The sequence below is a fragment of the Mustela nigripes genome, chromosome 2 (assembly GCF_022355385.1).
Source record: "Mustela nigripes isolate SB6536 chromosome 2, MUSNIG.SB6536, whole genome shotgun sequence".
NCBI classification, from domain to species: domain Eukaryota; kingdom Metazoa; phylum Chordata; class Mammalia; order Carnivora; family Mustelidae; genus Mustela; species Mustela nigripes.
The window spans coordinates 30,362,162-30,379,719 of record NC_081558.1 but is presented as its reverse complement, the minus strand read 5'-3'; the positions used below and the strand labels follow the sequence as shown (position 1 = coordinate 30,379,719).

At 42.6% G+C, this 17,558-nt stretch overlaps 1 protein-coding gene across 1 annotated transcript in view; it reads left to right on the top strand.

Moving 5' to 3' along the window:
* Positions 1-6,285, top strand: part of CADPS (calcium dependent secretion activator) — a 472,322-nt gene extending 466,037 nt beyond the window's left edge. Inside the window, 2 exon segments of the mRNA XM_059390086.1 lie at positions 1,623-1,727; positions 5,068-6,285. Of these exon segments, the coding sequence (XP_059246069.1) occupies positions 1,623-1,727; positions 5,068-5,247 (285 nt within the window). The 3' untranslated portion in view covers positions 5,248-6,285.
* Positions 6,286-17,558: the final 11,273 nt, after the last annotated feature.

Sequence of the window (17,558 nt, the reverse complement as noted above, 5' to 3'; positions counted from 1 at the left end):
CCTACATGGAGTGAACTGTGAATTTCAGGGGGAAAAATTCCCCACCCCCCACCCTGCCTGCTCCCTGGGGAGGGACAGAAGGTTCCTAAAACTGACAGTTTCGCCTCCATGATCTTTAAAAGAGCAGAAGTTGGCTGTGAGGCTGCAATGCCGCCTTGATTGGGGTAGTGTGGTCTCTGTTTGCGGCTGGGCTCCAAGGAGAGCCACAATTGGCTCTGATGAGGAAGGAGCCTAGAAATGAAAGATTGCAAAGAGGGCTTCTGAACGCCATGGCTGAGACTGTGTCGTTTCTTACAAGGTGAAACTTGGCAGTTCTACCTTGCAAGTAAAAACCCAAATTAATTTTTTTTAAAGAAATTAAGTCAGAAACAAGGCTTCAGAAAAACTGTGAGTGTTAGGCATAAACTGATTTTGGATGATCTTTAGGTGAGAAAGGGTGGAGTTACCATCAGAAACATGTTTTTATTTATGCTTTTCAAATCCCCACTGGTGTGCAATGTGTGTGCGTGTGCGTGTGCGCGCGTGCACGTGTGCGTCCGTGCTGGTTAGCACGAGAGGAGGCATCATCTCGATTCTCTAACCACTCTTTTTTTCTTGCATCTCTTCTGTGCACGGTTCATATAGATGCCCCATAAATAAATATATAGGTCCATCCACACCTTTTCATTTTATTTGTAAATTGTTTGGTATAAGCGGCAATGCGTAATGAAACCTGGTGAAGTTTAAAAGATTAGATTTTTTTTTTTCATACTGACACTTCCTAACACTGTTCATATGTCTCCGAGTGAGATTTATGAATATATGAGCAGTACTGCAAAATCATACCGCACCAGAGACTTCCTGCACCACAGGGGTGGCAGTCTAAAGTGACACAGCTTCAAGCATTTTTCACAGACAAGAAGCAAAATTTAACCCCCTTAAGGGGAAGTATGATTTCAACAGCTTGAAATGAGCTCATTTGTAGATGGTTTTTTTCTTCCATCTTCCATAATTTTTTGGTGTTAAGATTAAAACAGATTGCACAGCCGACGTAAGGGCACAGAAGCTGCCCAGAGTATGATTTGGCCCTTAAAGAAAAACCTGATTCCTTGTCTCTATCCCAGTTCCCCCAGGAGGGTAAAGGAAGGTACACTTCACCCTCAATTCATAAGGCTCTCAGCCCAATTCCCAGCATTGTCCTCTGCAGACAGGGTCTGGATTTTTCAAAAGGTAAGTAGCAGGTAACATCAGTTTGTCCCGCGGAGAAAGCCCCATCCCCCTGGGCATCTAAAACAGCGGATTTAGGAAATAAGCAGTGACTTGACTCTCAACAGAGTAAAACTAACCAACAAAAAGGAGAATCAGAAGAGCCAGAATGGTCTAGATGTATTGATTGTGTAAGAGATGTTGATTGTGGAAGAGTTCTTAGATTCAAAGTCCAAACCCATCTCTTTTTAGGCTGATCGGGTACCATGGCATTTTTGTGTCAACTAATGTTCACAATTTATCTCTGCTCTCAAATTCCCTTTAACCATTTAGTCTCTCCTCGGAACAGAACAGGTGCTCAAACATGGTCTGCTTCCTCTCTCCTCTGCAAACGCTTCGTGATGTGTTGGCTGGAGAACTTTTGTCTCTTTTTTCAGCAATGGTACAACAGCTCCATGAACGTGATCTGCACCTGGTTGACGGACCGGATGGACTTACAGCTTCACATTTATCAGTTGAAAACACTAATTAGGATGGTAAAGGTAAAAGAAAAAATAATTATTCTTCTTTGCAAACAACTCACTGAAATACCTTTCATTGTCCAGCTGCAGAAGTTGCTTAACACAAAAGATATTGGCTTACATATAAAACAAGATGATTTCTAAAGCAGCATCCCGTGCAAGAAAAACCTATGAAATCACTTCGGGATGCGTGGTTAATTCATTACTCAGACATCAAAGGAAAAATTAACAAAAAGGAATTTGATATTTTATCCAGGCCAGAAAAATACTTTACGTATCTGTCATGCAAAAATACTGCAGGGGCCTTCGTGCCCTGTGCATTAGACTTTCAAAAACTGGTTTGGGTACCATAATGCTAATCACATAATTACCAATTTCATTTATGGTTTAATTAAATAAAATTTTGTCACAATTAATGTAATAGAAATATTTACCTCCAGCTATTTCTAAATATGTCCTGTGATCATTATCAGGATGCAAATCAATATTGTTCTCATAGTTAATTGAAGTAGTTTCTCTTACAATGCGTGTATACAATCAAATGGAAAGGATCACAAAGGTGAGATAACATACCCTGAAAGTAGCTTTTTTCCCTGTTCTTGTGTGTGTGCCTTGGACTAATGATAATTATTTCAGCGTGAAATCTCAGTGGTTTACATGAAATAATAAGATCACAGAAGGGGGTAAATACGTTTTTGATCATTTCAGTTTCCATTTGATGCTTTACCATAGAGGGTTTTAAAACATTCGTGATGCAAAAATCTCCTTCAAAGCAGAAAGTGTCTTTAAAAACATTTTAACAACAAAACGTAGCTGAATTTCTATGTCTTAACGGTCTGCCAGAAGTCCCCCCCTCCACCCTGTCTCTACCCCCTACCCCCTTTCTCCCCCCACCCCCCGCCCCCAACCCATTTCTTAGTCTCTTTAGGATTAGCACCATTTCATTGAAGGTGCTCCTCTACCCCAGTGCTGACTTAAAACCAATTACTGTTCTGTTGAGTGTAATTAAAGAGAATTATTATCATCTGCATTTGATCTCACAAAGCGTCTGCGCGGGGAAGGTTACAGACAGCCGTGTATTGCAGATCTTAAAAAAGAAATGTATGCACTCGGACCGTAGACCCAGCCTAATTTTCATATTTTTAAAATTACAGTTCCTAAAGCAAGCTCATCAGCCATTGCCTGAGCACTTCAATTCCATGTCCTGGGAATAAACACTCTTCTTTTGAGGGAGGCGGGATTTGTTTGTTTGACACTTACTGGGTGGACACGAAAAGAAGACGTTAATTTTATGATTTTAAAATCTATATCTTCCCATTACTGCTATTTCTAGATCTATGTTGGGAATATTGGAACTAGCAATATTTCATTAAGGAAAAAATGTAAGTCTGAGAGAGGTTTATTCTTAGCCTTCTGCCAAAAAAAAACCACAGACATGAACCACAGAGAAGGGACAGAAATGTCACTGGCAAAAGAGCTCCCTTCACTTTTGCCGGGATGGGCTCAGTCTAACTAGTGTCACAACACACAGGTATGAAGCAGAGTGTGCCACTCTTCACTAAGCCCATTAGCCAGAGGTCTCCTTCCTCGAGGCAAACGTCCAAAGACAGTTGGTTTGCTTTCCTGCCTCCACTTCCATTCTCTTCATTCCTCCATTCTTTCCCTCCCTCCCTTCCTTCAGCAAGCATTTACTCACTCGTCCAACACTGGATAAATACTAGATGAGCCCCTCGCCGTATATTTCAAGATGGAAAATTTTTAAATGACTAGATATGGTCCCTGTCTGCAGGCAGTTAGAGTTGAGTTAGGGACTACTGCTCTGGAATTTGAATGAAGAGGAGAACCCTCAAGTGATTTCTACCTTTCTTTTCCCCATCACACTCTGGCACCAGTTATATTATCTTAAGTGGAAACAGAACAACTGATTGAAAAGTACAAAAAAATCAAGTTAATCTTCTGGATATCTGGTCTGTACCATGCCCAGAATTTACTCAGCCTCCTACCCTTTCCCATCAAGGTGAAGACAAGTCAGGTAGCTATCTAGCTACCTAGGAGAGCCTTGCAGTTTGATCCATAATTAAGAGGACCTATTAACTTAGTGCCAAAATCAGATTGCTTTTACAAAGGAAAGAAGGTGCCGTGATTAATCATGCTGAGACAACAGGTGTAAAGGGGACACGCGATCATTATATCCATAATTTGATATTATTGGACTTCACTGAGCTGAACTGCATTCACTAGTTAACTCTGCAGTCATTATGACATGGGACCTTCAAGAGGGGTTGACATTGTGATTGTTGATACTGTGGTTGCATTAGATGGACGACAAGAAACAGAAGTCACAATGGGAATGCACTGAAGTATTTAACATTCCTTCCCATGCCCCTTTAGCAAGTGTCCCATATCAATATAAAAAACACACAGCAGAATCAGTAGCTGAAATGATATGCAGTGTGATGAGAAAAGTTGTTAGAGGGAGACCTTTTTCCAAAAAAATGTTAAGAAGTAGACAACAGCCAGATGCTTCTGGTCATGTTCAATTAACGCTAAGCGATTTCTAGAAAAAAACAAAAAAACAAAAAAACAGTCCCTGGGATAACTCAGGAAATCCGAGAGAAATCGCCTGAAGGAACAAAGAATTTGTGGTACAGTAATACCAAGCCATTGTTCTTGAAAATGAGCCAAATTTCTTCCCCAAGACCATGAAGTTGTGAACGGAATAGATACATTTCTTTCCCGGGGAGATAAGAAATGAATCACATGTCTGTGACATATTGATGAAGCATTAGCACTCCATCTTCCCCATAGTTGTTGCTGCCCATACTAGGTTTCATATACCAACATACATATGTCTATCTTCTGAATGAGACAGAGGGATATGCAGTTAGAGCCTCAAAACTATTAAAGACCAGACTGCAAAGGAAATCGCAAAATACCATCGTCGATCCATTATTTATGTGTTATGGCCCTTTACACAGTCTATCATCTTATAATATACTAACCTAAGAGAAAGAACCAGACCAAAAAAAAAGAAAGAAAGAAAGAAAAAGAGAGAGAGAGAGAGAATCAAAACAATCATGGAACATTTCCCTTTATGGAATTGAATAAACACAAGCTTATGTTCTTTGCTTTGTCTCAGCTAATACAGTTTATCCTGCTACAATTTCTCATTTTCTGTCATTCGGTGAATCTCAGTGTTCAGTACGAGTGAAATCTGAGCATGGTGGCTTTTCATTTGACAATGCATAAAGTGAGACACTTAGCCAAAGGTCAGTGTTCTCACACCCATAAGTGCTTTGTGTCCTTGCCCTCTCTTCATGGAGATGAGACCTCTTTTATCACTGATCTTTTCCCTCCTTAGAAAACCTATAGAGATTTCCGATTGCAAGGGGTCCTGGACTCGACCTTAAACAGCAAGACGTACGAAACCATCCGGAACCGGCTCACTGTGGAGGAAGCCACGGCCTCAGTGAGCGAGGGTGGGGGCCTGCAGGGGATCAGCATGAAGGACAGCGATGAAGAAGACGAGGAAGACGACTAGAATGCCAGGGCCTGGAGTCCTTTAGGACAGAGTCCTGTAATCAATGCATGTCCTTAGTCTGTTAGTTAACCCCATTAGGGAATTTTCTGTCAACTACCATGCCCATGAGATGTTTACCAATACAATTGCCATTTTAGCTATGTCGTACCAAGATTAGCAAATGACCTTTGACCCCACTGATTTCCTGATCCCATGTCTATATGTTTACAAGCAATATGGAGCACCATTCTTTAAATACTGTTCATGGAAAATACATAGTCCAACTGCTAGGTGTGTTCCTGTTCTCAGCGAAGTTAAATGATGCTTCATTAATGTACTGTGTATGCAGTGACGGTAAATGGATGTGAGGGCGAGTGTACCAAGTATTGTACTTCCTTGTTTCGCGTTACGTGGATGAGAGTTATTTCAATGAGTACAATGGATTAATTTAATCAAGACACATAGATGTGCTTTGTGTTTTGGAAAACAAAAGGCAAGTCTCCGGCAACCAACTTTTGGTTCTTTGTGTTCGCCTGAAATGAAAACATGAACCCCTGGTTTCCTTGTTAAATCATCCTCTCATTGATCCGTATAGTTAGCCAGAAAGGGACGGCTACACACCAATGGATTGATGCTCTCATTTGCCACGGCAAGCGCAATCCTATCATGAGTTAACACCAAGCACAGTTCAGAACAACCGTCTTCTGTCAAAGTTGATCCTAATAAACGTGACGTTTTGCTTTTATGTTTCAATAACTATGTATGTAAAAACCTGAATATTTAAATTACAACCCTAGACTATAAATGTGTTTATAATAAGATATGGGTATTTCCTTGAGTAGACTGTAACCATAACTTAAATTATTTTGTTCCACACTGTTTTTTATATCTGTCATGTACATTGCATTTTGATCTGTAACTGCATGACCCCGGGGTCCTCTGCAGAGCTCTTTCTTTCTGTGTAAGGTAGTGGATCCATCTTGCTTTTGCCTTATATAAAGCCTACAGTTATGAAGGTGTGGAAAACTGTGGCTTCTCAATAAATAACTACTCAAATGTCCTAAGAATACACTTCTGAGTCTTTCTTCCTCTGTCTCTTTTGAAAGCCAGAACTGAAACACACACAAAGTGGGTAGAGGAGACCAAGAGCAGGGAAGAGGTCGTGTCCTTGAAACTGATGGAGGGGTGGTTTTCAAATGTTTGTCTCCACAAGAGGCAGCCAGAAGTCCCTCTAATTCAGACTTCATTAATTCAGAACAGTGGGCATTTGGACATGTTGGGCAGATTACGCTTGCATTATAGGATAAATAAGGGTCTGCTAAGCAAGAGAGTAGTGTAAATGAGAGAAATGTTCTCCTGTACGAAAAGAAGGCCAACAAACTGTTTTTAAGCACTACTTTAACAGCAGTGTTTGCATTCAAACAAAGCGTGTGCCAATTATATATGATTCTTATATATTTGTTAAAGCATCTTTCAAGATTCTCTAAGATATGGAGCACTCTTCTTGCTCCCCATTTCTTGTCGGCAAAATAATCACCCCCATGTGAAACAACTCAAATGTTTTGCACACTTACCTGTTTTACTTGCATCTGTCACTAAACCAAGCTGACCTTTCCTTGGGCCTGACCGAGGTTTTAGAGACATGACAAATTGATCAGTAGGACCAGGTAGACCAGCTGTTTTCTACCAGTCAACCCCTCTGAAGAGTACATTCTACTCTCTTTAATCCTTGAGGTCTGCAGGTACAAATCAACAGTACTTCCTGCCCTTAGTAGGATGACAAGGATAACTCCCATTTACTGAGCAACTATTCTGTACCAGGCATTCTGTATGTAATACCTCATTCAAATCTCACAACCACCACAAGGGAAGAGGACTGTTATAATCCTCATTATAAACAAACAAACAAACTGAGGTCAGGAAGGTTAAGGTTACTTGCTCTGTGGTACACAACTCCATGCGGAAACCTTAATCCATAGACACTAGCACAGAATTGGTGATACATAAATGGCGGGGATATATCATTCAGGTGTGAAAAATCTTTGCCCAATGGCATCAAGATAAGTCAGTGTGGCAGAGCCAGAATTTTATTTATTCATTTGACAGAGATTACAAGTAGGCAGAGAGAGAGAGAAGAGGAAGCAGGCTCTCTGCTGAGCAAAGAGCCCCATGTGGGGCTTGATCCCAGGACCCTGGGAACACGACCCAAGCCGAAGGCAGAGGCTTTAACCCACTGAGCCATCCAGGTGCCCCCAGAGCCAGAATTTTTAAACTATATTTGTATTACATTTTTTAGTTGCAAAGCTAATGGTTTTATCCACAATTGTGAACAATTCAAAAATGTGCAACTAAAAGAGTGTCTGCCCAGTGTATGGTATAGTTGGAAGGAGGAAGAAAATGCCCAGGAGCCTTGAGGAGAGCTAAGTAAGTGAGTTAGAGAACTAACCCTAGGGCATGATCCAAAAGACATGAAGAGAAGCAAGTCTGAAAATACTGTGCCTTCCAAACCTGGGGGAGGGGTTTGGGGGCAGGCAGGGGGTGGGAAGAGTCCTTCAAAAGGAGAAATCAGCACAGCCCAGCACTGAGGGTCCTGGTGAACAGCATCCCCCAGCTGGCATTCCTGGAGGAAGGGCTGGGCAGAAGGCAATGATAGCAGACAAGATCAGAGAGAAGGATCTCACCAAGTTTTTAAGTCTCAAGTTATCCTTGCAACAAACTTAAAGCCAAGAAGGAGACTATTGTGGTATCTTGAGCTTTTTTTTTTTTTTTTTCCACTTCTGTCAGACAGAATCTTGTTTTCTCGTTTTATTAATTAATTAATTAATTTTTGTGAAATGAAATATACATACAGAAGAGTGCAGAAACCCTAAGCGAGTGGCTCAGTGATTGGGCCTGAGCAGAGTGAACACACTCTTGAAACGACTGCCAGGTCAAGAAATAGAACACAAGGAACACCTCTGGACATACCCATGCCCCCCCCACCCCCACCCCCGCCCTTCCCAGTCTTTACCCCCTCCCTCACTCAACAAAGGTTAACCACCATCCCAAATTTAAATTCTTATGTAATTAGAATCACAGTATGTATTCTTTCAAGTCTGGTTTCTTTTTGCTCTACATTATGTTGTTAGTGGAACTATAATTCATTTCTTTCCAGTGCTCTATAGGATGAACATGTCACGATTTATCCAAGTTCACACGTTGTATTTAGTTTAGGGCTATTGTGAGTAATGCTGCCGTGAGTTTCTTTGTGCCTCTCTTTCAGTGCAGTTTCCGTGTCCTAGGGTAAAGGTGTGTTCATTGTTTCGGAAATACTGCCAGTTTTGCCCAGAGGGTTCACCAAATACAGCTCTTACCAGCAGAGTATTAGAGTCCCTTAATGCACCAGGTACTGTCACTCTTTTTAGTTTCCATCATTCTGGTAAATGGTGCTGTGGTTTATAACTGTAGCTCACTGATTATAAAAATAGAGTTGGTTGCCTCTAAACATGTGTACTGGCAGTTTGGTTAGCCTTTCTTGGGAAGTGCAGGTTTAAGCCTTTTTTCTTTTTTTGAAGAGGAAAATTCCAGAGTTCTTTGAAGGACTGGTAGGGAAGAGGCCATAGGAAAAAGTGCCAGATGGATGGTGAGACATGGAAATGTAGAGAGAAATGTGAACCTGATGGAAAAGCACTCCCTGTATTATCAGCCCACAAATCGTTGAGTACATACTGGTCAGGCGTTGATAGAAACACCCAGGCTCTCTCTATGCATCTCCCTTCATCAGCCAGGGGGACTTTTCTAAAAGGCAAGTGCAGTTTTGTCCTTCCTCTAATTAAAAGCATCCGATGGCTTCCCTTGATCACAGAAAGAAGCCCCCAGATTCACGAAGGTGGCATGCATGACCACACACGATCTGACTCTGACCTGCCCCTCCAGCCTCCTCTGTTCAGTCTGCTCCTCTGGCTCCCTGAGTTTCAGCTATCCCTGCCAACTTTCACTTCCTCTTGTACACCACGGTTCTGCCCTCTTGCCCCCCCCCCCTCCAAGCACCTCATCTCATCCTTCAAACCCCAGCTAAATGTGGCTTCCTGGAGAAGCCCTTCCTAACCCCACCCTTGGTTCAGCGTTCATGTCCCTGGTATATATTCTCCTAACACCCTCTACTGCCCTTTTGTAGGATTCACCACACTCCTCATGAAGGGGTTCTTTCCATCAGTACCTATTTCATGCAGCTTCTCTCCACTTCAGGAGGCTGCGGTCTATGCCAGCTTCCCTACTCTGTCCTTAAAGTATTCACTAAATATCTGATGAATAAATAGACCGAACATACAAACATGTAGATGATCTGGTGATTATTCTCTTAGAACCTTTAATCTAGGTGATACGAATCTTGGAAAGCTTCATATAGACTGTATACAGACGCAGAGGAGGGAGAAGATAAGGGAGGACAGGAAAGGACATGGACCAAAGCAGAGGGAGGCAAGGGGAATGCGCCTCTTGGCCGAAGCTCTTTTCTTCTCAGTGCACATAGTAAACCCTCAACAAATACATGTCGATGTGAGATATTAATGGATACGCTCAGAGTGTTAGAGGAGCCCGGCTTCCTGGAGAGGGATTAAAATGGGAAGAGTGGATTAAGGTTTCAAAAAAGGACATGTACTTTAGTTTAGTTTGGGTTTGTTGGGCTAAATAACAGAGGGCGAAGCAGTATTTTTATTTTTTTCAAAATATTTAAAGAAGTTTTTTAAGTTAAAAAAAAAATCAAATAAAGTAGAATGCTATGAAACAAAAAGTTGAAGCCTCTTCCTTCCCCAACCCATTTCCTCAAAGTAGCCATTGCTAACAGATGGGCATATATTCTTCCAAATATGTTCAAATCATATCCAATATCCAATTGGATATATTTATATATTTTATATATTTATATATTTTTAAAATATATTTTCACAAGTGGGATTCATCCTGAGCATACTAAGGCAAATCATATTTTTCATTTATCAGTGTAGGATCATTTTTATCTCTGCACGTCGAGATTTTCTGTATTACTTTTAATGGTTGCGCTATCTTTAAAGAGGTTGTCTGGTCAAAGGAGAATCGAGAGCAAACTTCGGCAGAACAAAAATCCAGGGTAAAATGAGGATGGACAAGACATAATGGAGGAAATGAGCCATCTGTGGAAGTGACCCAAGAGACTGTTTGAAAAAAAGTGACTGAAGAATTTCTGAAACACCCCAAATCGAATCCCCATCGAAATGAACTATATTATAATGATCTGTTGATGTGTCTGTCTCTCTGCTAGACTGCCAACTTCTTGAAGTCAGGGACTATATCCATTTGTGTGTGCTGTTCTGGTACCTGGGATACAATAGGCATTCAGTAAATGTTGGCTGAATTGAATGGGTGGGCATCAGAGAGGCACACCTGAGTATGACCCTGACCAAGAAAGCATGAACTAAAGGGACTGCAACATACTCTGTCTATAAAGGAAGAATGAATAAGACAAAGAATCTCAGTGGCTTTAGGAAAGCCATCTACCTCCCCACTAATGTGACCTGAGCTTCCAGCACGGGCATGAAGTCCTGATGTCACGAATTTGAGCTTCCGTAGGAATTCCAGGAAATCAACCAACAAGGGCGGTTATTATTATTGTTTCTACACAAATGTTAATATATTCATTTTATTTAAATTTTAAAATCCAAAACAAGCATGTTCCTTGTGGCCAGTTTTTATCAGTACATGATTAACCAATCTGAAATAAATCAAATTATGCACGATTGGGCAATTCTTGGTAAACAAATTTTTTTAAAAACTAGGATTCATCTTTTATTCAAGGTTGTTTTGCTTCTTCATCGAAATACGGAAATTATCGTCTGTTTTCCTCCTTCTGAAACCATGCATATCATCTAAAGTTGTAAATCTGCATTTGTTGTAAGTAAGCAAAACACAAGGAAAGGGCTGGGATGGTACAATCTGCCAGCCAGCCCTCTTCCCCGAGGACGGCACAGCTCGGGTCACAGAAAAACACTGCACAACAAATTCATCCCAGCCACAGGCGAACAGAGGGATAAAGTCATCACAGTTACTACAACAACCACAAAATAACTAGAATGCAAAGAAAACAATAAGCCAAAAGTACGCAGATAAATGTTTTTCTTTCCTAAGAATCGCTGGTGCAATGGCACAAAGCAATTGTAAAGATGGTTAAGTTGGCACATGTCCCTCTGTCCATCAGAGACAAGTTGGCTTGTTTCCTGGGTGGTGAATACAATTGCAAATAATAAACAAGGCTTTGCTGAAATATCAAGTAGGAAACGTAATGGAAGAGAGTACGGATTTCAGAGAAAGTACTGGAAATGTGGGGATGTACTTAGCAGGAAATCAGAGGCAACATGAGAAGGCAAATAGGGGTGGTATTTGATGCAAAGACAGCTACAGCTTACGTGGAAGCTGGGATGAGGTTTCAAATTTTCCTCTCACTACATTATGATAAACCGGATGGCTGAACCGTACCCCAGCCCTCACCCGCCTCCCAGCTCAGACCTGTGAACACAACAGTTTCCTCTACGGCATTCCTCGGTGCTATTATTTTCGTTCTGAGCACAAAGTACCCTGCAAAAGAGTCAAACATAAAGAATTTTGACTCCAAAATTCTATGGAGCGAATTGACGTCACAATGTATTTGGAAAGTTGAGCTTTGCCGAAGTCACTTTAATGAAATGCCAATCTCTATGCTGAACTCCTGTGACATGATTTTTGGCAGGATGAAGAGAACTCTTTGTCTCCAAAACTCAGAGAATAGTTATGATAAAAATGATTCTGGACAGATTAATGTAGATGAGGGTTTTTCCAAATCAAGAGAATGGGTTTCCTTCTGCAGTAACAGCAAGGAAAACCATCTCTGGTCCATTTCTTATTCCCCTCTCGGTCTGCCATCCTGTTATTATATTTTAGGGAGTCTCAGACTAAGTTTTTTTCACTTTTTTTTTTTTAAAGATTTCATTTATTAATTTGACAGACAGAGATCACAAGGAGGCAGAGAAGCAGGCAGAGAGAGAGGGAGAAGCAGGCTCCCTGCTGGGCAGAGAGCCTGATTCGGGGCTCGATCCCAGGACCCTGGGATCATGACTTGAGCTGAAGGCAGAGGCTTTAACCCACTGAGCCACCCAGGCGCCCCAGTTTTTTTCACTTTTAACATCTCCTGAAATTGGATTTCATTCTTCCACTGTAAGTAAACAAACTCACATTGAACCTACTCTCTGTCACCACCATCTGCCCCTGCAGTGAGGCTGCTAGGCACACAGTATTGGGGTAATATTCCTGTGGAGAATACAAGGAATAGGGAGTACCTGTCCCAGAGAAGAGACTTCCACACGGTGAACTGAGGGCAGGGGCAGAACCAGGGACTGACTCAGGCAGGAGTGGATACGTAAGAAGTGTCCACTTCTCCCCAAAACATAAAAGAAAGGTAATCCTGAGATGGGGAGGGACAAAGTTTCGATTGGGACAGAGGATATGAGCTCAGCGCCCACCTCCACCGTTAAATGTTAAAGGTGAAAGCTGGGGCCGCAGAAGTAGCCGGACAGAATAGGAGGTGGAGTCAAGAGCACAGGGTTCTGGTCCCAGGTTTCCAGCTAGGGTGGCTGAGACTGGCCAAGCCTCTGAGCGAGACTGGGGCACCCCCTCTTCCCTCACACCCAGAGAAGGCAGACCCCACCCGGTGTCCCCCTTCACTGTGGTCTCTGAGGAGACCCCTTTCCCCCATCAGTGGGAAGCTGCTTGTTGGCGGAACATTCAGTGTGAAAGTGAAAGGCCCCCCAGGAACAGACAGGCATGGGCTCTGTGTAACAAATGCCTGCGGTCAGGGAGGATGACCAGCGGCCCTTTGAGCTTTCCAAAAGAGGTGCCACAGACTGATTTGATGCCATAGATGTAAATAACCTCAAGAGCAAGGAAATAATAAAATATAGTCAAGGGAAAAAAGAGAGAGAGGTTCTAGAGTCAGGCTGAATGTGGTCCAGATTTCAGACACTTGGCGGTAATCACTAAGCCATGTGACCTTGAGCAAATTACTGGGCCGCAATTTTCTCATCAGTAAAATAGAAATAACCAGAAAAATCCCCTAAGCATTACCTATGGTTTTAAGCTCACTGGGTTACCATCAAGATTCAATATGTTAATACATGCAAAGTACTAAAAGCCCAGCATACATGCTAAGTGCTCCATAAATGTTAGCTAAGGGGCACCTGGGTGGCTCAGTGTGTTAAGCCTCTGCCTTCGGCTCAGGTCATGATCCCAGGGAGCTGCGCATCGGGCTCTCTGCTCAGCGGGAAGCCTGCTTCCCCCTCTCTCTCTGCCTGCCTCTCTGCCTACTTGAGATCTCTGTCAAATAAATAAATAAAATCTTTAAAAAAAATAAATGTTAGCTAAGATTTTACTGTTCATTTCTTCAGCTCTTAAGAGCTTGCTGCATGTTTCAGGCTCTCCACAGATGACAGGTATGGCCAGGTCAGTGCCGTCGAGATGCTGGGTTCCGTACCTCCCTGTTCCGTGCGCGCTCTTCCTAACAGAACCCCTCCCGACCAGCTGGGGATTGGACAGCAGTGCCTCTAACAAGGTATGCTTACTGCCCACTTGTCTTAGCATTTGCTTCTGTGTCTTGGAAAGGAAGAATCTGTCCCTCCTGTCTACATTTGCATTCTCCACTTCCCTCTGAGTGTGGACCTCAGTCAATAATGATTGAAGGAATGAATTAATGAGCCAATGAATTTCTCTCCCTGTCTCCCCTTCTCCATCACCACTGCTTTCATTTGGGTTTCCCTAGAAACAGACCCTGAGATAAGGATTCAAGTGCAATGGTTTGTTCCGAGGTGATCCCAGGAAACGCTCCTCGCCGGGATGGGGATGGGAGACTGGGAGGTGTCAGCCACTGAGGGGAGCTGGAGTTTGATCGGCCTGGAGAAGTCCAGGAGCCCCCGCCGAACAGATGCGTGAGAGTTACCCCCTGAGGTGTGTGAGAGCTGGCTGAGGGCTGACAGCTCTGGTCCTTCTTGCCCTTGGCCCAGGGCAGCTGGGAGATGAGGAAGGGAAGGTATTTCTCCAGCCCTTCAGACAGGCAGGGCGGGCGGACAAAGACGACCCTGGTTATCCCAGAAAGCCCTCCGGCAAACAAATGCAAGAAAGGCAGTGGGAAATCAGGCCTGGTTGGGAGGAAGTGCTAAAGACTAGCGGGAGTGGGCAGGACACCAACATAGTCTGCTACAGAATCAGCCTTCTGCACCCCAGGCCAGAGACTGTAGTCAGTGTTGGCCTGAGGACAACGAGACAGAAACCACATTTCTCGTGCCAGGAACACAGCCTCACCAGGCTAGACTTGGAAGCCTCTCGTGAGCAGAGATATAAATTCTTGCCTTCACTATAATGGAATACAATGGAACCAGGAAAAAGAATAAAGTAGGCTTTGTTTGTTTTCCATATAATAGTCACTATTGTTGCAGAGGTTTGTTTACTTTTGTTTTCCTTGCGTAGAGTTGACACACAGTGTTACATTAGTTTTAGGTGTACAACATACTGATTGGACTTCTCTCTACCTTATGCTGTGCTCGCCACAGTGTAGCTGCCATCTGTCCCCATACAATGTTATTGCACAACCACTGGCTGTATTCTCTAGGCTGTACCTTTTATCCCCACGAATTCTGAACTCCAAAACCTGATGCCAGTATCTCCCGCTCCCCTGCCCCCATGTTGCCCATTCCCCACCCCCCTCCTCTGGCATCTGTCGGTTTGTTCTTTGTATTTATGGGTAGAAAAAAGTATGGGTATATGTGCTGATACTGCAGAATGCCCAAGATATATAGTTTGGTCTTTCTTTCTTCTTTTTTTTTTTTAAGATTTTATTTATTTATTTGACAGACAGAGATCACAAGTAGGCAGAGAGACAGGCAGAGACAGAGAGAAAGAAGGGGAAGCAGGTTTCTTGCTGAGTAGAGAGCCCGATGCAGGGCTCAATCCCAAGACCCTGGGATCATGACCTGAGCTGAAGGCAGAGGCTTTAACCCACTGAGCCACCCAGGAGCCTCTTGTTTGGTCCTTCAAAAAACAAAACAAAACAAAAAAAAAAAACCCACGGGCAGACCAGCACTTAAAAGAACTAAAAAGTCAGGACACCTGGTGCAGTCGTTAAGCATCCAATTCCTGCTTTCACCTCAGGTCATGATCTTAGGGGCATGAGATTGAACCCTCCCTCAGGCTCCATGCTCAGCACAGAGTCTGCTTAAGATTCTTTTTCCCCCTTTCCTACTGTTCCTCCCCCACCATGCTCTCTCTCTCTCAAATAGATAAATCTTTTTAAAAAATAAAACCGAAAGACTTAAAAGGTAATAAGCAGATTTATCCATATGTGTGTATGTGTATTTATCAACACATATTTTCAAGAGAGTAAATGGACATTTGTCATTTTGACCTCCCAGACTCCAAATCCAAAAATCCAAGAAGTTGGAGGGGATAGAATGTTCCCTCTGCATGACCATGGCTGTTGGTATGTGGCTAACGATGCTTTGACAATTAAGGGGGACCCAAAAGCACATCAGCACCAGAAGACTCCCAGTCTGGCTGCAGGATAGTTCCAGGTGCCTGATAATGGGACCCTGGATCCAGAAGCAAGTGCAGCCCACACAGAGCTGTCCCTGTGACTCTTCTGACTGTGCCTCACTTCATGTGTCCCTTGGTTCCTCACTGAGCCCGTCCCCAGCCCTCTCTTAGCAATTCATCAGCTCTTCTTCTGACATCAGTTTCTGCTGGTGGTGACCACTGGTGGAAACAGGAGGGCTTCAGAAGAAACTGGGAAGAGTGGTTGCCACTGGGGAAGGGGACAGCCGATTTCGGACGGAAAGGAGACATTTTTCAGCACACAGTGTTTTATTTTGTTTGATTATTTTAACCATGTGTATTTATTTACTTTATTTTTTCAAAGTAATCTCTTTCTCCGTCATGGGTTCAAATGCATGACCCTGAGATCAAGAGTCACATGCTCTCCTGACTAAGCCAGGCAGGTGCTCCTCAAATTAAAAATATGTTATTTTTAAATTTTTATTTATTTATTTTAGGGAGGGGGAGGGGAGAGAGAATCTTAAGTAGGCTCCACACTCAGTGCAGAGCCTGATGCAGGGCTTGATCTCACAATCTTGAGACTGTGACCTGAGCAAAACTCAAGAGTTGGACAGTTAACTGACTGAGCCACCCAGGCACCCCTAAAATACTTTAAATGAATGTTTTGTTTTGTTTTTAATAAATTTACTTTTTGAAGTGTTCCCATAGAGTAGCATCTGGACAAGAAAAAACTGTTAGTAGCAGGCACAGGATAAAAGGTTAACCAGTACACTCTTTCTTCTGCTCAGGTCCTCTTGCCAGGGAGAGAATCTTAACCTGGAGTGTTCATCTAGAACTCAGAAGGTCTGTGAATTTGAATGGGGGGGAGGGAGGAGGCAGTAAACCACAGTAGCCTCTGTAGTATCCATGAATATTTCACCAGCAGAAAACTTAGAAATTTTCATATCACATTCTACTTATTACGATATCTCAAGATATCACTTATACTCATCTGTACTTCTAAATTACCTTAGGTATTATACCTGCCACTGATCTTATTTAATGCATTAAGAAAAAAAAGCATATATATCACTATATCATACTTTCTATTTTTTCATTTTATTTTTATTTTTTAAAGATTTTATTTATTTATTTGACAGAGATCACAAGTAGGCAGAGAGGCAGACAGAGAGAGAGAGAGGAGGAAGCAGGCTCCTTGCTAAGCAGAGAGCCAGATGCTGGGCTTGATCCCAGGACCCTGAGATCATGACCTGAGCTGAAGGCAGAGGCTTAACCTACTAAGCCACCCAGGTGCCCCTCTTCTTTTTTCTTTTAAATTGGTTACAGAGACTAAGGTTTTACTTATCTATTTTTTTCAGTAAACTCTACCCCCAAGGTGGGACTCAAATTCAGCACTCTGAGATCAAGAGTCACACATTCTACTAATTGAGCCAGCCAGACGCCCCCCATTGTCTCTTTTCTTAATTCTCTTACCTATAAAATGTTAACAATATCCTACCCTTTTTCATACAAACCATGTAAGCGATATAATTTTAATTTCTTGAAAGAAAGTCAGACCACCAAACTGGCCCAAACAATTCAGCAAATGGTAGTCTACAGTTTACTGCTTGAGGAGATTAATATGTCATATTTTTGTGCTTCTACATAAAGTGAGATCATGGCTAAGGGCAAGAAATCTGGGGTCCCATTCTGGCTAGCCAGGGGTTTTGATTCTGCCACTCAACTAAACACGGAGCCTTACACTAATC